Here is a 26,033-nt window from a genome sequence, read left to right as displayed (position 1 = left end):
CAAACCCAACACACGTCCATATAATAGGATTGAATAAAATTCTGCCATCGGTCTCACTGATCGTCATCTACTTCACGATCGTTCAATTCCCAATTTCCGTTATCGTTTTGAACCATTCCATTATGCTTCTCAGTCCACCAACTACTAGGTATACCATATTCATCCTTTAATGTACCTGAATACTTGTTTATAAGAGAGAGATCACGATTAATCTCCAGCTTAAACCCTCCCTTAATACCTTGTGTTCCTGCAACACCATGCATATAACCCTCCATGCTATGCCAACTCACGGGATCCCCAACAGTCTTCAAGTAAGTAGACTTTGTGGTATCAATCCCCAACTCGTGCCCAACATCCGAATACCCTACCAGAGGATACTTGGGAACTATATCTAGCGCATTATTAATGCGTAGGCAATGAAGATTAGTCTGTGAATTGAATACTTTTTGAAAGTTGGCATCTCCTACTTTTGGGCAGGCGAAAGCGAACATGGTTACAAGGCAGGCCCTCGGTGGCACAACTGCTTGCTTGTTGATTCCATTAAAGACTATGTCAATAGCGTTTAGTGTCCCTACTACTGCACCCATGCTGTGCCCAGTAATGGTGAGGCTAGTTTCCTCCTCCCTGTATTCATCCACTAGTTTCTTCACCTCAGCCAACGCCTAAACATAACAAAATGAATTTCTTTTTCATGAATGATATGATACTGAACATGTAAAATAAATAATTAAGGACTCTTGGGGATTATACATTACCTGGTCTCTAGCACTAGTTTGATTGTAACGTGTATTCGGATCCGATGTAGTGTAGATGGAGTACCAGCCCATGTGTACTTTCGGGTTATCTAGATGCATTTCACCAAATATTTTTTTAGCGGAAACCTTCACTAACTCAGCATCATGAACCATATCCGAAGGGTTGACTGTCCCTCTCCAAACAATCATAATATCTCGCCTTCCCAACACCTTCTTCCCTTCATCAGTAGCCACTGCGATAAACGCTATCCAGTTTGACTTTTTGCTCCAAGCCTGTGTTGACGAAGACGTGACAAATGCACCAGGAACTGGGACAGCAGATGTGGCGTATATGTACTTGGTCACTTTATACTGGTTCAACGGGCGCCCACGAAGAATCCCACATCGGTCGAACAGATTTTTGCGTGAGAAACGACAATTTCCTGCGTTTTTTGAGACCGGTGTCTTAATGTAAGCATCGTAAGTGGCTTCAGCCATTTCACCGTAGTGGTTGATGTAGGTGCGGAAGTCGCTTGGGGGAGAGTCTAATAATCCTAGCCAGTGGGTGACTCCATTATAGATTTTCCAATTATTAGCGATTCCATCCATTTCTTTTTGAATCTGCAACTAATTTCATTGGTTTCAAGCCGTATTTATAGACCAAAATGCATGACATATGAAACATGAAGAGGGAATAGTTGTTTGTTATGTTATGTAAGTACATAACTACATATATACGTGTTGCCTTAACTAATAATCTTTGCCATATTTATAACAGTAAATTACAAAAATTGTCCTTGTGATTTGGTCGAATATGCAGTCTTTAAGTTAAAAATTTGATAGGCTACATTGTTTGTTTGTGAATATTGCACTCAGTCAACATAAAAAGAACAATTAAATTACTTATATATATATATATATATATATAGGGTTATTTTGTTTTTAGTAACACAGATCTGAATCATCGGATTGAATATAATCAAAGGTCATGATCTGAGGGTCTATGATATTACAATGGAATAACATGTACCATATAATCACACAAATTTTAGCTAAAGGATATTTTGGATAATTAACTACAATTATAAAAGGAAATTTGCAGATTTTTTTGTATAACTAATTCTCCTAATTTTAAAAATCTAAATTTTTTTTTATTTAATTCAATTTTAATCCTAACGTAATTTGTAAAAATAATCGATTTTATTTTGTCAGAATATTTTTTTTGTTACAATGATGTTCTTTCAGAATTTTATTCTATTAGAATAGTATTGAAAAATAACAAAATTATTGAATCCGAGATTAAATAATAACAACATTCTAATATATTCTTATACATCAAACTTAAACACAAATTCATATATATATTCTTACAGATTAAAAGTAAGAATAGTTAAAAAAAAAAACATCAAAATCTAATAAAAACATTAATCCATTATGAAAAAATATTATTGTTAAGAGCATTTTATATATTCCGGTAAAATACATTCCGTTAGAATATTCTTGTTATACATTGTTTTCATTCTTCTTCAAAACCTAAATCCACAAAGAATGCATAATCAACTTTCAAATATTAAAAAATTCAATGTATTCTAAAAGAATAAAAATCTATAAATTGTGATAAAATGTAGTAGATATTATTAATTCATTTTGTTAAAATTCTGATAGAATGAGTTTTTTTAAGTAATCCAAATAATCGACTTAATAATGTAATTGTTCAACCCATAAAAAAACATAACCAGTTAATAATTAAAATTGATTCTTACGAATATATAAAAAATCAATTACGTACTTGGAATTAGTTTTTACGAATATATAAAAAAAAAACATAAGTAGAGGCGGTGATAATATCTATAAAGTAATTTGATTATATGTAATCTAACTAGAAGTTAAAAATCAATTAACTGGATGGGAAGAAGAAGAATATTTACATTTATTATCTTCAAAAACAATTGAAGATCTGAAATGACATACACACTTTAAAATCCTCAAAAAGCACCATCTTCAAAACTAAATATCTTAGAAAACAAACCCTCCATAAAGAAATCTATCAAATTTAAAATGGACCAAACGAGAAAATCATGAGTATCAACGGTAGAGGCAGCATGAATGTGGAGCTGGTATTCGGCATTTACTGATGATAGGTGAATATGTGTATCGACTATGATAATTAGGCGTAGGGTGGGTTCCTTAATATATGGGTTTGACTTTGATTTTCCGTGTTTAAAGGATAATAAATATTTTAATTATCTACCATAATTAAATATAGCAAAGATTACGATTATACACTTAAATAATTTAATTAATTATTTTTTTAATTCTTATTGATTCATATGTACACACAATACTTGTTGAAAACATTTGAACCTAATTCTCTCTCTCTCTCTCTCTCTCTATATATATATATATATATATATATATATATATATATATATATATATATATATATATATATATATATATATATATATGTATAGGTAAAGTGAATATACCTAACAACCTTATATAAGCTTAGGTACCTAACTCCATAATACTACATCAGTTTGTATCATATTTACATTGTAATTGCCTAAAGTTCTTAAACTTCAACCCCATAATTTGATTACTTCTAAAAATTTTGGACTTTCAACAATATCTTTCTTTTACATCACATCTTTCTATCGAATACCACCTGTGGCCTTCATATCCTACCGCTACAAATGAAAAGATGTAGGAGAAATATAATGATGAATTTCCAAATTTTTTTTGAAGTAAATCAAGTTTAGGGATGAAGTTTAAGAACCTCAGATGATTGCAATGAAAATTTAATGCAAAATGACGTAGTTTGATGAGGTTAGGTACCTAAGCTTATATAAGGTTGTTAGGTATATTCACTTTACCCTATATATATATATATATATATATATATATATATATATATATATATATAGGTGGGTTCAATTGAGAAAATAAAAAATGTTGAGAATGGGGGAATCATTTTCAGTCACTCATTTTATTCAAGCATAAAAAGACAAGGTGGCAAACTTGTAAATATGAAAACAACCTTCAATCTCAAATACATATCTGTAGTTCAAACCCATTCATCGTTCATCATCCAAATTTCTTTTCCAACTTTCAACAATCATTCAGATTTTTTCAATTAAACCATCATCAACATCATCCAGTGCTAATCAATCATCGATCTTCGTCAATAATCAACACGATTCAACAGTTAACAACAAAAATTCGTTTTTGGTTCTTTTAATTCAACCTTCAATTGTGTTTGAATACGATCAGATCTTCAACATCTATGATTAGTTATACTCTCAGCGTTATTAGATCAACATCATCGATAATCAACAAAAATCCACTTCATATCATTCATTCAACATCGATTATCAAATAAAACTTGAAAATTGAGGTTAGAAAAATATCAAAATCGTTTTTTTTTTTGAAAAATTTTATATAATTCTCAATCAATCTACTCTTTTGTAAGATTTAAATGGTCAAAATATCATGTTTTTAACATTTTTAAAAAAAGTTAAATTGTATGCACTCCAACTGTTTGATGAAATGCATGAACTAAATTACCACGTTATATTCATATATGAATATGTTTTCTCAGTATATGATTATTAAAACAAAAAAACAAATATGCAAGTCTGTATGTTATTCATATGTGAATAACATATAAAAAATATATATATTTGTGAAAATACCTTGTAATATTCATATGTGAATATACTGTGTAATATTCATAAGTGAATATATCATCTAATATTCACAAATGAATATACTATGTAATATTCACATGTGATATACCATATAATACTATGTAATATTCAGATATGAAAATATTATCTAATATTCATAAGTGAATATACCATCTAATATTCACAAGTGAATATACTATCTAATATTCATAAGTGAATGCATCGTCTAATATTTAAATATGAATATACTATGTTTATTATATATTATATTCATATATGAATATACTTAAATTGTAAAAAAAAATTAATCATAGTTTTTATTCATAACCGAATAACGAATGTACTGTAGTAAAAACCTGATTCATTTTTATTCACTTATGAATAACGATAGTTGAAAATATAAAAAAATAAATTTTTTATTTTATCTTAAAACTACATCAATATGGATGTCTATTTGTAGAGAAAAAAAATCATGAATTTTGGTATATTTAAAATCATTTTTTGATAAAAATAGCTTATAAAAATTTAAAAAAACGAAAAAAAAACTATGTTTTTGTATATATTAAGGTAATGATTAGCATAGTTTAAAGAAATATGTTACGTTGGAAAACACATGTGCATTCGTTTCCCATTTCCGCCGGTACAATGGAGGATTTTGCGGCAAAAATAAATGATTGGCTGAGAATGATTCCCCCATTCTCAATCTTTTTTTTTTCTCAATTGAACTCTCCCATATATATATATATATATATGTATATATATATATATATATATATATATATATATATATGTTGGAGGATGGAAATGATGATAGTTAGGTTATTATATTCATTTTATTATATTGTAAGTTACATCTCTCTATAAATAGAGTGAGAGTGGTCATTTGTTTTGTGTGCACCAATATATAGTCTATTTGTCTAGTTAGAGAGAATGAGAGAGTTATCTCTCCCAACCTATGTGTTTTTCATTATAATATCTTCTCTCTTTCTAGCAAATCATCGGATTACTCATCTTCTTTTGTTCTTCATATTTTTAATATCATTTAATCAAAATATCTTATTATTTTTCACAAGCCGATCGTTAAAAATGAGATACTACGGTTGGTATCAGAGTCGTACCTTGAAAATCTAAGCGATTATTTAAAGGGAACTACTCCTATTCGATTATCTTATCTTCATGATTTTTTGATTTCTCTACTAATATTTCTTGGTTCGCAACTTGAAATTTTTGCTATGAATTTTTGATTTTTGAAGTGTTGATTCAAGCTTTCAAGAATAAATGTTTCTCCAAAAATCTGTCTTTATACAGTTTTCTATTTTGTTGTTGAAGTAAAAGAAGAAGGAAGAAGATGTTTGTTGTCTTGAACATTTTTAAATTTTGCTCCAGTCATTTTTATGTTATTCAATGAAGACACAATATCTTGAGTTTTTATGGAAAAGATTGTTCTTGAGGAATATATCAAAGAAATTTTTGAATTCATACATCTTGAAGATTTTCATCTTGCCAAAAGATTGGAGAATACCTCTTTTTGAAGAGTTTATCAACATATTATTTTTGAGTTCATCACAGAAGGTATAAAGCTCCTTGTTATTCATTTGATGCTGATAATCTTAATTAAAAGTCTATGGGCGTTATGATGTTATTTGGAAAAAGCACATGCCCTTTACTCCACCATTTAATGCATTCCCATGCTTCTTGAAAATCCTTGTGACTTTACCACCTATATACTCAACATTTTACCTTGAAACCATGCATTGTCCTTTACTTTTTGTCTTTCTCCATCCTACTTTATGCCACTGTTTACCTTTCCTAACCATCCCTTATCCCCATATGCTTTAGAAAACATTTCCATTGATAAACACAAAGTTATTGCCTTTTCGGTATCAAAATGTCATGAAAAAGGGCTTTTTATCATTGTCAGCCTCCTCATCCGCAGTGCCCAGCACCAAAGACATGCCATACCCGAGGAGTTGAAGCCATACTGGAGTCATGATACTAGTCCTCGCATATGAGGCCTTCGCCTGTGCAGCAGCCTTAATGGTCCCTCTTAATCAGAGACACCATAGACCTTGTGTTCTATCCTTGCCACCACATATCTAAAGCATACCGTAACCCTCGTGTCCTTCGCTACTTCCACTCTGCTACCCTTATCTTAGCAATTCACCCGCCTTATGCCTTGACCACATACCTTTCCGAAGACCTCAATCTTCGGTGACCGGCTTCTATTTGCAAACCATCAATACGGACCCCACAAAGCCACCGAAGACCTCTAGTCCTTGGTAGCCTTCCCTCATCGCCTCCTCTTCTCATCCTTCCTCACAACAATAACCTCTTATTTTCTAAACCTCGCCATTTTGTTAAACCTCATTCAACCCACTTGTTCTCATACTCCAGCCTATTTTTTTAAGCCTAATTTTTTGTTTTTATTTAATACTCATTTATTCTTTTACTTATCACCAATTATTTTTTCAATACCTTTTTTTGTTAGCCATTTATTTTATTTTGCTAAAACCAAACCCCAACAAATATTTATTTTACACCAATTTTTTGAAGTCAATTATCTTTTTTAAAAGCAATTATTTTTAAGCACCAATTTCTACCACTGCAACCCTTGATCGGAAGCTCTTTTGTGTACAATAATTTTTACAATACTATTTTTTTGTCTTCAAGAAATATATTATTATTGGAGATTTATTCAAGCTTGGATTGTCACGATGGATTACTTCTTGCTGATTATATTGGAAGAATTTTATAATTATTACTATGATGATTGCCCTTTAATCAAGGTTCGATGACCAACATTCCTTGGATCAGTGTTTTATGACCAGTTATCCTTCACACCCCAGTCAGACATCATATTTTTCTTCGGGATGATTTCACCGCAGTTGTGTCTCATCAACAAAGTTGCTTCGCAACCTTCGCTCTGTGAAGACTTTTTATGACTTGTTAGTCTTGATATTCGCTTGACGAACCTTGTGTCTTGAGCAAGTGGAATTTATTTATTAAAGACCTCTTCAGGAGTTCCAACACTGCAGTTTGGGTACATCACCATTTTTCCGAAGAGCAAAGACTTTTCACGCAGAGTTCTTATTGTTACTTCGGTACTTGTTCAGATAGTTTTCAACAACATAATAAACCAGCTACTTATTACCATGGAATTACCAATATACTTTCTTGATGATGTTTTATCGAGAGCCTTCATTCATTTAAGGAGAGAATGAGAAGCTCTTGGTATCCTACACTCTCCACCCTGATTGATTTATTTATTTTTGATATACGAGTATTGGTTATCAAAAATAGGGAGATAACATTATGATCATCCAGATTATTGGTTATATTTTTCAGAGGGTAGATTTTAAAGATATCTGGGAAAAGGAGATTATTTAGTATTTGGCATGCTAATTGATTTTGTCTTATCATCTACTTTTTAGTCAAACCAATGCTATGATGATAGTTCTTAACGATGTTTGAAGTCCGATTCTTTCATGCGGATCATTACAACCTCTATTCCTGGATCCATACTTGTTTATTATTCCAACTCTACCACATAATGTTTTTATGTTTTACCAGGTTATTCTTTTGAAGAATTTAGGTGTATTATGATTCGAGAACAGGTGATGTTTCAGATATTTGAAGTCGAAGTGTTTTCTAATGGGATCTTCAACTTGATGATTAGGATTATGATAACTGTGAAGACCCAAAACTTATTTTTTTGCCTCAAATGTGAAGTTTTGAAGTCGATGACTTTTACCGATTAGAGATTTAGATCCACCATCATACATCACAGACACTTCATAGTTTCAGAGACATTTCAACATTTGCCTCTTATTATGTTTCATTTTATTATTGTATTTGCTAGTTGTTTACTATGTATTTTAGCCTTTTATCAATGTATTTGTATCATTCATCATTTTGCGAGCATTTAGGCAGAGATTGTTGGAGCATACAAATTCTCTACAAATTATGAGTAATAGTTAGGTTATTATAATCATTTTATTGTATTGTAGGTCACCTCTCTCTAAAAGTAGAGAAGGAGTGGTAATTTGTTTTGTGTACACCAAAATGTAGTTTCTTTGTCTAGTTAGAGAGAAAGGAAGAGTTATCACTCCCATCCCATATGTTCTTCATTGTAATATTTTCTCTATTTCTAGTAAATCATCAGATTACTTATCTTCTTTTGTTCTTCATCTTTTTGTTATCGTTAAATCTCAAGATCTTATTATTCCGCACAAGCTGATCGGTAAAAATTGAAAAAATGGGATTCTACTATATATATATATATATATATATATATATATATATATATATATATATATATATATATATATAATGATATTCTTTGATAGGGTTTTCGGGCAGAGTAATTCTAAGTACATTGCTTATCCTTAGGTTTGCCTTTAATGTAGTTCTCTTACATAATTATTCTTATATATATATATATATATATATATATATATATATATATATATATATATATATATATATAAGAATATTATGATTTTGATATCGATAGGATATTAGGGCAGGGTAATAACTAGGTACAATGTTTATCCTTAAAATTGGTCAGCATAACGACTATGTACTAACATAATAACTACGTAAAATCTTCCAGTTTAATTTTAGGTATTATAACGACTAGGCTTAATATCAAGCTTAAAATTTAGGCAGAGTAACTACCAGACATAATATTATGCTAACGTTTTGTGTACTGTATAAACTACTGATATATTACAACTAATAATATTTTTGTAAACTCATTGATATAATTTTATAATATCTATTCGCCCCATAAAATATTTAAAAATAGTAAAAGTGGGGTCGTGAACTCACCTTTGTAGGATGATTAAAGAGACTCTGACTATCACATTGGTAGTTTCGATTCATCAGGAAGAGGAAGATGCTTTCAGATCGGCTCAGAGGGAAGAGAGGTTGGTTGAGGTGTGGAAGTTGAAGGGGGTGAAGGCCTCTATCTATCGGGCCGATTTTAATGTCCACATGGCGCAAATATCTATATGCGTTTCACAAAAGTATCGTGGCTCCATTCAAAACTTGTCACATGTCACTTTCCTGGAGGTCTATGTCTCTCGCATCTTGACGAATATGGGAGTCAGAGGTGCACATCGTGCGTGGCGTGTGTAACGCATGCACGATTAATTTTTTCTTAAAATTCATTTCTCTCTTATATGAATCTTGTTTGCGACATTCTTATATATTTGTGTAGCTATTGATTAGTAATACAACTTTCCTTTAGGTTGTTTTGGCTGATTCCTACTTTCGTTTTTAGCCCGTATTTTATGTTTTTCCAAAAATCATATCTTCATTGTACCTACACCATTTATGGCATTCTTCATCTCAAAATTTTTATCTCAAGGAGTACAACGACTCTCCTTTTTATGGCACTAGCCAAAACCTAACCAATCTCTTAGTATCACTTTGATGTTGTAAAATTTATTTACGCGGTTTATTTTACTTTTTTACTAATAATCATAACTCCTCCAATCGAAGTCCAATTTTAATGAAGTTTATATCCTTGAAATGACACCGTAATGTATTTTACTAATATGTTACCCTTTATACCAATTAATGCAACTTCTTGCGCACTTATTTATGCAATTTACGCATATGTTGGACTACTTTCTCTCATGTATCAAGGTTCTAAGCCTTGTGTTTAGATAATTATCATATTCTAAGACTGTTTTATAATTGGTGACTGGTGGCAATTGTTGCAATTGTTACATTCTCCCATATTTAAGGAATTTTGTCTCAAAATTCAGATCATAGGGTTATATTATTTGGGGAGACCAGTTTCTTAATCCCCATTTGATCCTTCCTTTTTGCTGGGATAATTAATTTTCCTTGGTCACACTTCTTTTAGGTGTTCGTTGTTTTTACTTATAATTCTTTAACATCATTTTTTGGTATTTATTTATTTTTATTTACACGACTAGGAAACCTAGGATTAAGTTTTATTTCCTATTTTTGTTATTATAGATTTCTAGAGGGATTTCTATGTTCGAATCTCCATGTTTAAGTATTGGTTTGAACTATTCTTAGGAATATCTTACACGTAATTGTATTAAAATAGGTGTGTATATATTACATTCCTTTCAAAGGTAAACATTTCTAGGATTGCTAGTCCTTTCACTTCATTTCTTAAGCATTACATAGGTGTTTTCATAGGGTAGTCCTAGAATTTATTATATTATTACATTGTACCTAGGTACTTTTCTTCAACCATTTCTTCACTTGATGTGTTAGTTTGTGCAAGGCTTTGTGATGTGCTCTTTTCTACCATAGTTGTCACAACTACCTCCTTACAATTGCCCTGATGGTAATAATTGCAACTGTCACACTTAGGAAGCCTCCCCAAGTATTCTCTTGGTGGAGTCGGTGATCTTTCCCGAGATTTATTGTTGTATACTTTCTTCCATGATGATCGACTTGATTCTCCCTTGGGACCTTCTGTCACACCCCAAAACCGAGAACGGCAGAAACGTTCTGGGGCGGAGGACGTCATGTAATATATCACAACAATGTAAAGTAGTAAACAAGCAACAACATCATCCATTGCATCAATAGTATAATTTTAATTACAAGAGTTCTTTCATAATATACAACAATAAAATGAATAATCAGAATAAGACGAGTCTGGACTGCTCCGTCTTCACAAAACCTAGTCGTCGTACCTGTCTATTTGTGACCTGAGAATACAAGTTATTTTGAAAGCGAGTATCAGCCAAAAAGCTGGTGAATTCATAAGTATTCATGTGTCTTTGATGTGTAAAACTTGTAATGAAAGTCTTGACATTGTTTTGAAAGAAAGCTCATATAAGTATGTAAATGTTTGTAAGTAGTGGAAAGCGTTTGAATAACCCTAGAAATCCCTATGTATAAAAGAAGTCTTCTACCAAGACCCTACTATTTTGAAAGTTTCTACCAAGACCCGACTGTTTTGAAAGTAGTCTTCTACCAAGACCAGACTGTTTTGAAAGTTGTCTTCTACCAATACCCGACTGTTTTGAAAGTAAGTATCTCTGTAAATGTGATGGTTTTTCCCTGTTTAACTATTAGTATAAAACTATAGTATACCTCATCGTTTATGTGTATGAGTCACAATATAAAGGTAATAACGAAAATAGTTATCTATATCAAATATATCCTACCTTGTCGTTCATGTGAACGTATCACAAAGTAAAGGAAGAAAATAACATAATAACTTAAGTACTATCCTTTTGCACTAGGATAACTAACAGTGTTAAATTAAGACATCTGTAGATGTACATTTACCTCTGTTGCTAACAGCTGGGTGTAGGAATAGTTAGTCCCTTAAAGTATACCTATAATGGTATCAACCTAAGATATCCGTAGATGTGCATTTACCTCTGTAACTAACAGCGGTGATAGGAATGGTTAGTCCCACAAAGTATCCTCTTGTACTAGGATATAAAGTCCAATCTATCTCGTCGATTATGTGATTGCATCACAAAATAAAGATAAGAAGGAGAAGTATATAACATAATCTATTCATATAATATGTAATAGTAACTTGTCATATATTATCTATGTAAAAGTATCCAGGTAAAAGTATTCATGTAAACGTACTCATGTAAGCGTACTTATGTAAGCGTATCTATGTAAACACACTCATGTAAGCGTATCTATGTAAACGTACTCATGTAAGCATATCTATGTAAACGCACTCATGTAAGCGTATCTATGTAAACGCACTCATGTAACTGTATCTATGTAAACGCACTCATGTAAGCGTATCTATGTAAACATACTCATGTATCATGTAATGTACTAGTATAGACTCATGAATGAACTGACTCTTGTGTGATTCCTTGTACTTGGAATGGTAAGTGGTATCTCGTAACTATACCTATAATAGTTACTAACCATGTAAGTGTATAACCTGAAGTAATGCCTTTGCTACCTAAAGGTACTGAAATGACTGAGGAAAACTTTTATGTCTCTATATGTATACATGATATATAACTGATAGTTAAACGACCTTCGGACGGATACCCGATACCCTACCAGACCACATCCCAACGGGGAAAAGGAAATAAAGCAGGTTAGCCTTCCTAAGTCCTTTAAACATTATTTATATAACTATACATATGCAGGCATGCAACTGACAATATAAAAGCATATAAGGAGTTTTGTAAAACCTTTGAAAAAGATTAATACCTAAGAAAAGATCGACTTGATGTCAATTTATAAAACTGTTTGAAAGTATTTGTTTCATAAAAACAATTTAAGTATAAAGGAACCTTTGTTTGAACCACAAATGTAACAGGGTTTGAAATGAAACATACAGTGTTTAATAAACAGTTTAATAAAGTGTTTTAAACACTTAAAAACGTTTAAGATAAACATTTGAAGAAAACTGATTGGTAAAACAGTTAACGTAAAGTAAAGCCATTTGTATGTTAATTATTAATCACATGTGATTGATATAATAACTAAACATGATTCAACTTGTATTCCCTCCCCCCCATAAAGCATTTATAAACATTTGAAAATATTTAAAAGCTTAATTCAAGGGGTATGAACTCACTTGCAGTGAGCGGATCGGAAGGAAGTGTCGTACAAGTGCTTGGTGTCAAGTGAAGACTTAGACACACACAATGATCCTAATTACATATGAAGAAATATGTATATAAACAATTAGTGATTATAACACTAATTAAACATGTATGAACATCCTATTGCAAGAAAAACACTTTGGTCAAGTGCTAGGAGGCTATCGGGTTGCAACAAAGGAGTGCAAAGCCTCATACGGGAGTTTATGGTCCAATGACCATCTTTATTGGAGTTTATGGCCCAGGGGAGTTTACTCCTGGCCGTAAACTCTCCATTAGTCACCAAAAGGGGCTTAAAACTCTAAGGTCTTAATTGGTTAAGTGCTCCAAAGCTTTAAACAAGTGTTTGGGTGGGTTTAAGGTCCTAAAATGACCTTGTTTGATGTTCACGGCCCTGGGACCACTTCCCCATGAGTTTACGGCCATAAACTCATGGTAAGGAGTACCATTTCATGAATCTTGGTTCTTAGGTCGATGGGGTAAGGTTCTATGTCACTAACCAAATCTTACTAAGGTGTTAAGGTGTCATTTGCACCCTTAAAAAAGGGGTTTACGGCCCAAGAACATGCCTTGGCCGTAAACTCCTTGAATCCCATGATTTCTTATGTTTTCTAAGCTCTAAATATGATAAACTTAGTTTACAATGAGTTGGATCAAGAGTACTTACAATCTACGAGCTCAAATGGTCAATATTGGCCAAGAACAAGAGTGTGTGTTCTTGGTGTTGTTGGTGAAACTTGAAGATCTACAAAATGGAATGATTTCATGGATGAAATCATGTAAGATTACTAGTTCATGCAAGATATCAACTAGTTAAGACAATAAGCTTATGAGTTTTGAAGATCGGGGACAAAGAACGGGATGATACTTGAGAGGATTTGGGCCAAATGGAAGGAAGGAATGAACAAATGGCCACCTTTTCATCATATAGGCAAGAGTTTACGGCCCACATGGAGTTTACAGCCGTAAAATCCAATGTGTTGGCCGTGAACTCCTTGCATGAGTGTTTGAGGTCATTTCTTTGAGCTAAAACTTCAGCCAATTAACCCTGACACTTATTCCTTAAGTGTACAAGGCTCAGAATGCTCAAATAAACTTCTAATTGTGCTAAAAGATAACAGCAATGAGTTTGACTTTCAAAGAAGTGTTAGACTGAACTGGATGGAAATTTTGGGTTGTCACACCTTCTCCCCACTTACTTCTGAAATCCTTGACTCCTTTCTTATTCTTTCTTGAATTTAATGGTTTCTTCCTGATTATCGGTTATGTTAGACTAAAGGCTAATTGTCAAGCATCTTTGTAGGTATTGGGTTAGGTTGTGTATGTATATCATCCTTTGAATTTGTGGAGCTAACTCCTTGATGTATGTTGCGATCTTCTTGCATTCCGAGCCAATCAATCATGGGCATATTGTGTCTAGGTCATCAAAGCATATGATATAGGTTTCCAAGCTTGTGTTTCTTGTAATTATACGATGGAATTCATGTTCCACTCAGATCATGTCTTCCCTAGAACAAAATTCTCTTATCATCGCTTCTTTAGTTTATCCAATGAAACTATGTAAACTGTATTTATTCCTAAGGTTTTTACATGAGCATTCCACCAGATAAGAGCCTTACTCATAAATGTGTAGGTTGTAAACTTTACCCAATAATCCTTGGCACACTTGATTTCCATCTCTTCTATATAGTGGATTAAGCCATTTACTCCTTCATCTTGTAACAGCCCAAAATCTCAAGTATTGTTAAATTGCATTTTAGGGTGTTTTAAAGGGGGGACTCGGCGAGTTGGAGCCAGACTCGCCGAGTAGGGTCGCAGATTTGGTCGCGGGTTCGCGACTGGACTCGACGAGTCCAGATATGGACTCGGCGAGTCGACGCTGTTCAGCGGAAACCCTAGCCGTTTCGTATTGGGTCGTATATAAGGGACCTTATGCCGTCATTGTTCGCCTTTTGGCCGACTGAGAAGGATCCTATACCGGTTGTGGGCATCCAGAACAAGGATTGAAGATCATTGGTGATTTGAGGAAGTTATTGTTCAAGAAGGAGAAGGTTTTGGCTAATGGGACAGTAAGGGAATCACGTTTTGAGTCTTGGGGACACTGAGAGTGCATGATTCAGGTAACCTTTCGGATTATTTACTGCTATGTGAATGTGTGCACGGATTTAGGGTTTGTGAAACCCATTTGGAGGTTAGATGGATTGTTGTGTCGTTATCCAATGTTTATAACCTTGTATTAGGACCCTTAGAGGTCCAGAGGGTCCCATGTTTGTATATTCGGGAATATATGTATCTCAGGAAGCAGTTCGATCGACTGCATGGCGTGGACTCGCCGAGTCGGATGATCAGACTCGGCGAGTAGCTTGAAGGTTCACTGGGACTCGCCGAGTTGGTTCTTCAGACTCGGCGAGTAGAGTCGGGGTGGCCCCGCGATTCTTCCAGGAGTAACTCGTCGAGTCAAAGAGGATACTCGACGAGTAGAAGGGGACTCTTAGAGGATTGAGGGACGACCAGACTCGCCGAGTCGCCAGGGAACTCGCCGAGTCCAGTCGAGCTGACAACGGGCTGTTGACCAGAGTTGACCGGTGTGATTTCTTAGGGTCAGTTAACGTGGAAGATAGAAGTATTACTAAGGGATATATGGTGTTACAGGGAGCTTGTAGCTCGGAGGATCAAGTGCAAGGGATTTCAGGAGTTGCTATCTTCCAGTGTCCGCGAGGTGAGTCTTCTCACTATACTTTACCCGGAAGGGTTTGATTGTGAGACCGGAAGGTCGTATGTGTTATATTTATGCTATGGCTAGAGAGATAGATGCTTTATATGTGATGTATGCTTATATATGATGTATACTTATACGGGCCGGAAGGCGAGACTTCATGTGATAGGAAGAACGGTATGATGTATGACTTATGTGTTATGTGCGTTATGTTACATGTGTTATGTTTATACTGTTATGGGCCGGAAGGCGATTATGTTACGGGCCGGAAGGCAATACTATGTGGACCGAAAGGTCCGGGCCGGAAGGCAATACTATGTGGACCGAAAGGTCCGGGCCGGAAGGCAATGTTATGTGGACCGAAAGGTCCGGGCCGGAAGGCAATGTTATGTGGACCGAAAGGTCCGGGCCGGATGGCGTATGTGCGTAAGGTATATTGGGGAACTCACTAAGCTTCGTGCTTACGTTGTTTATGTTATGTTGTTTCAGGATCTTACAGTAACGCGGGATGGCAACGGTTCGATTGTACACACCGAAGAAAGAGTTGTGTTTTGGAGGATCCTGGTCTTCTATTATAACGAAAATGAAACTATGTTTTGCAATTTGAATGTGAATAAGATTTTAAACAAGTGTTTTAATATTAATTTGATTATTTAAATGAAAATTTTGTTTTTGGAAATCACGGTGTTACAAATTGGTATCAGAGCCTTGGTTTGAGGGATTCGGACGCGCCTACGGGTGAGTCTGGACTCAAACTGAGGAATTAAGAAAAAGGTTTTCAAATAAATAGTTTTCTAAAAGTGAATAAGAGTTCAAAGAGAAAGCAAGAAAGAGCAGTGTGTACAATCAGCCAGAGCCAAACGGTGATTTCCCAAAATACCCTTACTTTTGTATTATGAAATATCTATTATGCACTCTATGAAACATTATTGCATGCTAGAGACAGGCTAGGTATTTCACATCTTAGGACTAGAGTGGCCTGATTTGTGATGCCTTAGTCTAGGGTTTGCTGTTATATGTGCGTTATGCTTTTGTGTGTATGTGATGAGTGAGGGTATCTAGTTAGAACGCACGAGGGGTAGAGCTACGGAGTACAGTGGTACTTCCGAGGATGAGCCGAGAAGGTGGAGCTATCACAGCTAAGGAGTCCTGTGTATGCTTCGATGCTCGAATGCTGCTTGCTTCGTGCTTTGTGGAGTTCTCGATGATGGGAGACAGCTACTAAGTGAGTATGACGATACTCAGGAGGTAGATGTTTGGCATCATCAGGAGCTTTTCAGCAGCTGATAGCAAAGAAGTGGGAGGACGGCGGAATGGGCTAGAGATTAAACCTAGCCAAGATGGGTGCGCGGGTAGAGTAGAGGATTTCACTGGGGAGCGAGCATGCAAGATGGGATTGGTGAAAAAGAGCAGGTCGATCAGCTATTTAGGAACTCTGGGATGGTCCGTGTGGAAAGTATGGGTAGATGTGGCAGGTAGTATGGGCCCGTACTACTGAAAGCAGAGGACCCATACTTGATACAGGGGGCATCCTAAAGGTCCTAAGGAACAGATTGAGGGGTGATGTTATGGTTCGGATACCATACATCGGAGCGGATACAGAGTGATGTTATGGTCCGGGCACCATACATCGGAACAGATTGAGATAGATGTTGTGGTCCGAGTGCTATGCATTGGAGCAGATTGAGGAGTGGTGCTATGGTTCAGGTACCATACACTGAAGCATGTCAAGGAGGGATGTCATGGGATGATGTTTGTGGCTATCTTGTTATCCGGTTATGACCGATGAGGTAGAGATTGGACGCTATGGGTTTCAGGCCTATAGACCATGATTGAGTACGGAGAGGCGTTCCTCGAGGGGAAAGTCAAGTGCCTATCAGAGTATTTTGGTAAGAGTCAAAGGCAGGGGAGAATTTCAGTTGAGTCGAGCAATCAGACGACAGAGGAGAGGTCACCTTTTGGGTGGGTAGTGTTATTTATACTCGTGTGCAAGACGCGATAGGTCTGGTGTTTCAGTTCTGGATTTGGGAGTACACCCTGCAGGTAGTTATCGATAATGACTTCCCTCAGAGCATCAGGTAGCGGGTGTACCGCGAGACCGGGATTTACCGTGAACAGACAGTCAGTTGGGGCTGAGGTAGTCGAGAACCACACCACACCTAATTGAGAATAATAGGTTGGGTTATAGTGGTAGCAGTGAAGAGTTCAGACGAGTTTTGCAGTGCGGAGAGTTGTCGTCTATGTTGAGAATAAGTCCCTGTTCTTGGGACAAATCCGGCGTTGGATACGGATTGATGAGTTGAGATGAGAGGAACGATGATGCTGCGGTGCATTCTTCTGGCCAGATATGTTGTCGAGCAGTGCAGGTGCTTAGTATTAGATCAGTATGGGATTTGGAACGATTAGAGGCAGCCGTGATGAGAAGTTCTTGGAGAGTTAGCTAGAGGTTCAGAGTATAGGGGATTGTTTGACTCCATAAGGGGAGGGACTATCGGGTGTTGCACAACACTTTTCTGGAGCAGATACGATTTCGCTGATGAAAGATAGTCGTGGGTTGATTGTATATTAATTGGTGTTGGTTCGAACCCTAGTGGGGGAGAACCGGGTGCAGTATGTAAGAAAGCAAGAATTGTCAGGAGTAGTAATAAGTGGAGTGTAGAGATGCAGTAGGAAAGCATGAGACCAAAGGTGTCGTCGATCGAGTAAAAAGGGGTTACATCGGAGCTTGCGGGTCCGGTGGTGCATGCCGCAAGTGCGGAAAGGAGGGGCACTGTGCACGGGATTGTTGGCAGTCCGTGCCAATTCGGGACTTGAGGAGGACAAGATGGAGCGGAGCCCCAGAGGGCTCAGGATCGTGTTTATCTGCGTACGACAGAGGGAGACGGAGCAGTGCCGGAGGCAGCGGGTATGATGTTTTCATGATGTCTTAATTGTCTTGCATTGATTTGACGTATTGGTTGTGCTGGTATCTTGTACGGATTTCGATGCGGTATTCGTTGTTTCGCGGGTCTGGCATGGTGATGGATTGGTGTTTCAGGTTTTCGCTTTGGCATTCGTTGTTCCCTGATGGTTGGGTATGGTTATAATTGGTGTTTTAGTGTCAGTAGTCTTGTGCGGTTTTCGATGTGGTGTTCATCCCTTGGGCAGATTGTGGGTTTGGTTATGGGTTATGGTCGCGGATTCCTTTGGTTATCGTCCGTGGGGGTTGTTAGGGGAGATGCGGCACTGGGTTGATTGTCGGGTAGCATCTACAGTCGTGGAGTGGATGATTGAAGGACTAGATTCTTGTGAGTGGGTTGATCAGGGAGGATGTGTGTTTTGCTGAGGGTTGCTTGTGCTTGGGGGAAGCAGTCAGTGTGTAATCGTTCTCTTTGTACAGGATTGTTCTGTAAGGTCGTTAATGACGATCGGTGGCAGTTAGTCAGTGTTTTAGTGGGGGAGAATTAGAAAATTCTCCGGGAGATCGATGAGTATGTGAGGGTGCTTAGCTGTTGGGATTCAGCAGTGGTTGTCAGCGCAGAGTATAGGCCGACGAGAGTGAGCGTCGGGTATGCGGGGCGGGATTCAGACCTAGGGCATTCGATTGTGGAGGCCTGAGAGAAGGTCAGGATCAAGCTTGAGTAAGTAACCGAGATTATGTTGTGCATGTTTCTAGAGCTGGAACCGAAAGGTTCCAGAGTTAGAACCTGAGGGTTCGCAGAGTTGGGTGTACGGACCCACAGAGACATAGCCTCGAGTGGCTGGTATGTGTTATGAGAGTCGGTCCAGTCATGCTGGAGACTCTGTTGGTATTGCTGGATCAGTTTGAGATTGCGGATTGTGTATGTTGCAGTGTGATTGCATTGGAAGGTCTGGCCCCGGGTTAGTGATCTTGTTTAGCTGAGGCAGTGATTTTGATGAGTGGAGGGAGTGCATGAGATTGAGAGCCCCTGCAATGAGAACCAGAGTATGTGGTTAGCGGTTATGCAAAAAGGGTGGTGTCGCTTGGGGCGAGCACCGTGGCACCGGTTGGAGTGGCATTATGGCCAAGAGGGTTCCTTGGAAAAAGGAAAAGAGGAAGGTGTGTAACTCCGAAGGGGTGCAAGTTCACGAAAGTGAAATTTGCAGAGCAGGGTTATGGTTAGAGTATTTCAAGTATGGTTTCGAGCATCATGTATGCGGCAATGAAGTAGGAACCATCCGGGTTGGGATGACTGACGAGACTCAGAAAGGATGCAAGAGAATAGAGAATCTTGAATTCTCAGTGTGATTCTGATCAGAGTATAGGACGGATATTAGTGGTTCTCCTTGGGAGATGTTCGAGGATATCATTAGTGTACCGGGTTTTTCAACCTGCGAGTGTTGGGACTAGTTCAGTATGTGTATGTGATGGCAAGAGGGAACTTGTGAGAGTTGATCTGAGAGGGAGAATGGATCTCTCAGTCGAACCGGAATGGGCAAAGTGGGCCTTGGATAGGGGATCTGGTGGTTCAGGGTATCCTAACCCTTATGGGTTGAGTGATCGTTGAGATTTGGAGCAGAGTGCATCTTGGGTAATTTCCGATTACAGAGAGTGATGAGCAGTTCAGAGTTCGTGCTTTAGTTGACAGAGCAGACTCAGCAGGTTAAAGAGAGTTAGTGATCGTCTAGAGTTAACAGGAAGGTTATGCAGGCAGACACCGTTACGAGCATGAGATTCCGGTCGGCGACTTCGTAATTCTGACGGGGTGTTTGGATTTAGGAAGAGGAGTAAATGGGGGGCCCCGGTATGTTGGGTCTTTTCGTGAAGGTACGAAGGTAGGAAGGGTGACCTATTGTTGGAGCTGTCAACGGAATTGGGACGGATCCATGACGCTTGTATGTATCGCAATTGAAGAGGTGTATAGCGGATGAGTCAGCAGTGGTTCTACTTGAGAACGATTAGGTGGATGCGAGCCTGTGTTACGTCGAGAGGCCAGTGGCCGTCGGAGATCAGAAGATCAAAATTCTGAGGAACAAGGAGGTACCTCTGGTATTGGTTCAGTAGCGGCCTCGAGAGAGATCGGTAGTGTCTAGGGGAGCCGAATCGTGAGATGCGGGAGCAGCAGCCAGAACTATTTTCAGAGTGAGACTTCGAGGGCGAAGTCTAATTCAAGTGGGGGAGAATTGTAACAGCCCAAAATCTCAAGTATTGTTAAATTGCATTTTAGGGTGTTTTAAAGGGGGGACTCGGCGAGTTGGAGCCAGACTCGCCGAGTAGGGTCGCAGATTTGGTCGCGGGTTCGCGACTGGACTCGACGAGTCCAGATATGGACTCGGCGAGTCGATGCTGTTCAGCGGAAACCCTAGCCGTTTCGTATTGGGTCGTATATAAGGGACCTTATGCCGTCATTGTTCGCCTTTTGGCCGACTGAGAAGGATCCTAAACCGGTTGTGGGCATCCAGAACAAGGATTGAAGATCATTGGTGATTTGAGGAAGTTATTGTTCAAGAAGGAGAAGGTTTTGGCTAATGGGACAGTAAGGGAATCACGTTTTGAGTCTTGGGGACACTGAGAGTGCATGATTCAGGTAACCTTTCGGATTATTTACTGCTATGTGAATGTGTGCACGGATTTAGGGTTTGTGAAACCCATTTGGAGGTTAGATGGATTGTTGTGTCGTTATCCAATGTTTATAACCTTGTATTAGGACCCTTAGAGGTCCAGAGGGTCCCATGTTTGTATATTCGGGAATATATGTATCTCAGGAAGCAGTTCGATCGACTGCATGGCGTGGACTCGCCGAGTCGGATGATCAGACTCGGCGAGTAGCTTGAAGGTTCACTGGGACTCGCCGAGTTGGTTCTTCAGACTCGGCGAGTAGAGTCGGGGTGGCCCCGCGATTCTTCCAGGAGTAACTCGTCGAGTCAAAGAGGATACTCGACGAGTAGAAGGGGACTCTTAGAGGATTGAAGGACGACCAGACTCGCCGAGTCGCCAGGGAACTCGCCGAGTCCAGTCGAGCTGACAACGGGCTGTTGACCAGAGTTGACCGGTGTGATTTCTTAGGGTCAGTTAACGTGGAAGATAGAAGTATTACTAAGGGATATATGGTGTTACAGGGAGCTTGTAGCTCGGAGGATCAAGTGCAAGGGATTTCAGGAGTTGCTATCTTCCAGTGTCCGCGAGGTGAGTCTTCTCACTATACTTTACCCGGAAGGGTTTGATTGTGAGACCGGAAGGTCGTATGTGTTATATTTATGCTATGGCTAGAGAGATAGATGCTTTATATGTGATGTATGCTTATATATGATGTATACTTATACGGGCCGGAAGGCGAGACTTCATGTGATAGGAAGAACGGTATGATGTATGACTTATGTGTTATGTGCGTTATGTTACATGTGTTATGTTTATACTGTTATGGGCCGGAAGGCGATTATGTTACGGGCCGGAAGGCAATACTATGTGGACCGAAAGGTCCGGGCCGGAAGGCAATACTATGTGGACCGAAAGGTCCGGGCCGGAAGGCAATGTTATGTGGACCGAAAGGTCCGGGCCGAAAGGCAATGTTATGTGGACCGAAAGGTCCGGGCCGGATGACGTATGTGCGTAAGGTATATTGGGGAACTCACTAAGCTTCGTGCTTACGTTGTTTATGTTATGTTGTTTCAGGATCTTACAGTAACGCGGGATGGCAACGGTTCGATTGTACACACCGAAGAAAGAGTTGTGTTTTGGAGGATCCTGGTCTTCTATTATAACGAAAATGAAACTATGTTTTGCAATTTGAATGTGAATAAGATTTTAAACAAGTGTTTTAATATTAATTTGATTATTTAAATGAAAATTTTGTTTTTGGAAATCACGGTGTTACACATCTCCATAGAAGGGTCTTTGTTTGTTGTGATAAACTCCTTGTAGGTGCTTGTACCTACCTTCTTTATCCCCTTGGTTGATATTTCATTCCTTCGTAGCGAGTCCATAATTTCCTATAACATCATAGACTTGATGCTCAATCATTGACTTGATGGTGGTTGGATCTACTAATGCTAACATTGTCCTGTTTTCATCCTATAATGATGTTACTTGTTATTTCTTTCTCATAGATTTGATTGGTATAATTGAAATTTTTAAATTTTTATGTGTTTTAATTTTTTTGGGAATGTAATATTCTTCATACTTATTTTTTAGCACATACTATGGTTTCTAACTAGTTAATTCCATAGAAATATGTCTTATTATCGGTCTATGCTTTACTTAGATGGATTGGTTGTCTATAAATGAGATTCATTGTTATTTAATGGAATTATTATGAATAATGGTACATTATTCCTTTCGTGCTTTACGACTTTGGATAGGTAAGGTTTCTATGTTTAAATGACTTTTTAATTCTTAGGGTACAAAACTGATAGATGAAATAAATTTGAGGTAAAAAGTGTCAAATTTTAAAAATAGGGTATTGCACTTCGTGCATGGCATATGCATCTCTCACACCTTGATTAATTCGTTATTTAATGACGATTTTGTCTTTATTCGACAACAAGTGCCGCAACTCTTTCTCCTAACTGGCCACCACACGCGATAGACACGTTGCGCATTCATTGATTTTGACTTCGGGTTCTGATTTCTCCTACATCTAGGATACTCCTTACTCCTAATCTTATCTTACATTTAGTACCTAACAATCTATTAATTATGTATATAGCGTTTTTAAGGCTTTTTAGGATTTTATCACTTTTGCTCGTAATACTCAAAATTGATTAGCTGTATATCTAGTTTAACAACTGATTACTAAACCCCAATGCATAATTTATGATTTAATTAATTAATCTAACCTAGATATGGCATTTCTGGTTATGGTAAAAAAATCTAGGGTTTTGCTTAATCTGTTGATTTTTTGATGTTTAGGGTGAAATTGGTAGTGTATTTTTCTTGTCTAAGCCTCAACTATCGATCCCCTATAGCTTATAGGTTGTAACATGGATGAAATCTGGATTTTTGAAACCGACTGTGCATCATGTTCTTGAAGCATGCCGTATGTAAGGTCCTAGAAACAGGATCTTAACCAGTAATCAAGCAATCTAACAATCAATTAAGATGAGAATTAAGTAGAAGAAGAATGAATCAAAGCTTGCACACATTTGTATTCATAAAACGTCTGGTACAACTCTGATAATGACCGTTAACACAATGAATTATCAACAACCAACAAAAAATACAAACTGATCCTATATATAGCAAAGAACACATGATCATAAACTGGACATGCCCGTAAACACACTCATGGCTGAAACACACCAAAAGCACTTCTATTACAATACTTAAAGTAGAAATGACCTATACATCTAAAAGCCTAGCCCAAACCATAACATGGACCCTTCAATCTCCCCTTGGTTAGGGCTAGCTGTAATTTAGTCCTTTTCAATTATAAGCACATCAGACCCTCCTATTTCCCCTTGCCACATCTCCTTCGCAATAATCTTAGCAACCATTGTTGTGTACTCTTTCGCACCAGGCTCGAAAATATCTTCAGCTACCTTTATCTGATGTAAGGCCAACTGATGAATATCCCACTTGCTAAATTGAAGTAGGTCTCTTTTTTCATATAGGCGAAAGCAACCCTTTTGAAATTTTATGATAGTAGTCACAGTTGTTTCTTCATAGACCTAGTAATGCATTTTCATGAGAGATCCATCATTAAGGTTTTGCAGCACCGGAATCTGCCTGACTTGATTGGTTGGTGGCCACATAACATTCTGAAAAGGATTATTTTTCTTGGGGTCCACTACCTTAGGGATGCTCTTAATAAAAGACTCGGCAATCTTCATACTAGAGAATCCCTTCTTTACTTGATCCTCCAAGAATCCCTTGAAATGATTTGCCTTTGGATCTCTAGAAGGATTTGAAAATGGAACACTTGATAGTTCTGAAAGATCAACCCTTGTCTAGGAACTAAAATCATGGAAGTCTTTGTAGTGCTCCACATTTTTGCTTTTATGTCTCACTAACCACATGTTTAGCCCATCATGAAAGCCCCATGAGAAAATTCCTGACCTATCACCATACTTGTGTCCAAATTTCTTTTTTTCAAGATTAGTGAAAGTGATTTTGGGTTGATTTTTAGGAGCATTCAGATCAGAGTATTTCTTGAAAAAGAAGTTGCTTTTTCTTGTTAGAAGCTACTAGCTTGGCACGCTTGAGTGCAACAACATTTGGTGCTTGAGCAGGTCCCTTGTCAAAGTGATTGACAATCATCGTTCTTTTTTGAGTGGGCAGGTCAACAGGGGTTCTTGAACTTGTTGATCAGCAGACTGGCCAGTGTTGACATTGTGAACTGAAGACTTGAATTTGTTGCCAAATTCTTCTGCTAGCTTCTTCTTAAGATCAAAGTAACTTGCACTCAAGGCTCCCAGATGGGTTTGCAGATCCGAAATTTGCTGAGTTTTTTGGGTTTTATCTGCGTTAATATCTGCAACTTGAATTTCAAGTTGGACCTTTTCAGCTTCAAGATTAGCCACCCAGATATTAAGCTCAATATTCATCTGATTAAGCACGCTGATTTCCATTTGAAGGTCAGTTATGGTTGGATCATCCTCTTTTGAATGGCCTTCCTAAAAAAAATTCCCTTAGCTCGGGAGGAAGGCACTGAGCTTTGTTCGTGGGCCAAATGTAGAGTAAGCCTCTCAGAGGCAACATCGTAATAGAGCATAAGAGGAGATGATCCTGAAGGGACTGAGGAACCACTAGCTTCATAAAATGTGCTTGGTCCTTCATTTGATGGAATATGTGAAGATGCAACAAAAGTAGTAATTGGTGGAGTTGACAAGCCTTGAGATAGATCAGGCACAAATACACCCGGTCTAGGATCAAGTCTTCTTCTCTTCAATGAAGGCAATGAGGTCTGAGTTGTTAGAGGTTCACTCACTGATGGGTCAATAGAAGGAGGAACATTCTCAGAGGGAGGAATCTATGAAGATGTCTCCATTGGAGTTGAAGTTTCAGTCATTTGATTTGGAGAAGGAAGCGTTGTCTCAAGAATGTCTTCTGACTCCCTTATCTCCGTTTTTGGATGAGCAAACATCATGGATAGTGTCAAAGAAAGTGTCAAGATCCTCATTTGACAAGAGATTTTCATTTCCTCCAAGGTTAAAGGGAATATCATCCTTGTTAAAGCCCGTAAGGTCCAAATCCTCAAAGGAATCAATTTCTTCGTTGAAATCACTCTCAACCTATACAGAGTGAAGGTCATGCTCTTCAGCTACAATAGCTGCAGGTGCAACTTCATCGTCTTCATGATTAGAAACTGTAATGACATCATCTTCTGAACACACATGTTCTGAATATACACGCTCCGAAGATACTCTG

General features: G+C 37.4%; 1 protein-coding gene across 1 annotated transcript; it reads right to left on the bottom strand.

The window, feature by feature from the left end:
* Positions 1-53: 53 nt before the first annotated feature.
* Positions 54-25,234, bottom strand: LOC111919837 (phospholipase A1-II 1-like). Its single transcript, XM_023915406.3, has 3 exons — positions 24,965-25,234; positions 756-1,361; positions 54-662 (listed from the first exon to the last, which is right to left on the bottom strand). Exons 1-3 carry the CDS (start codon positions 25,232-25,234, stop codon positions 54-56), a joined length of 1,485 nt encoding a protein of 494 aa, XP_023771174.2.
* Between the last annotated feature and the right edge of the window lie 799 nt (positions 25,235-26,033).

Source organism: Lactuca sativa, chromosome 1 (genome assembly GCF_002870075.4).
Source record: "Lactuca sativa cultivar Salinas chromosome 1, Lsat_Salinas_v11, whole genome shotgun sequence".
In the NCBI taxonomy this organism is placed as follows: Eukaryota; Viridiplantae; Streptophyta; class Magnoliopsida; order Asterales; family Asteraceae; genus Lactuca; species Lactuca sativa.
The sequence above is the reverse complement of the archived record's forward strand: the minus strand, read 5'-3'. Positions and strand labels throughout refer to the sequence as shown.

Bases quoted from the DNA above. Each gene is read 5' to 3' on its own strand.
- LOC111919837 (XM_023915406.3), bottom strand. From the start codon at position 25,234: ATGGAAATCAGCGTGCTTAATCAGATGAATATTGAGCTTAATATCTGG. The intron at 1,362-24,964 runs GTTCAAGAACCC...CAATGAAATTAG, and splicing joins GCCAGTCTGCTGATCAACAA to TTGCAGATTCAAAAAGAAAT. The intron at 663-755 runs GTAATGTATAAT...TGTTATGTTTAG, and splicing joins AAACTAGTGCTAGAGACCAG to GCGTTGGCTGAGGTGAAGAA.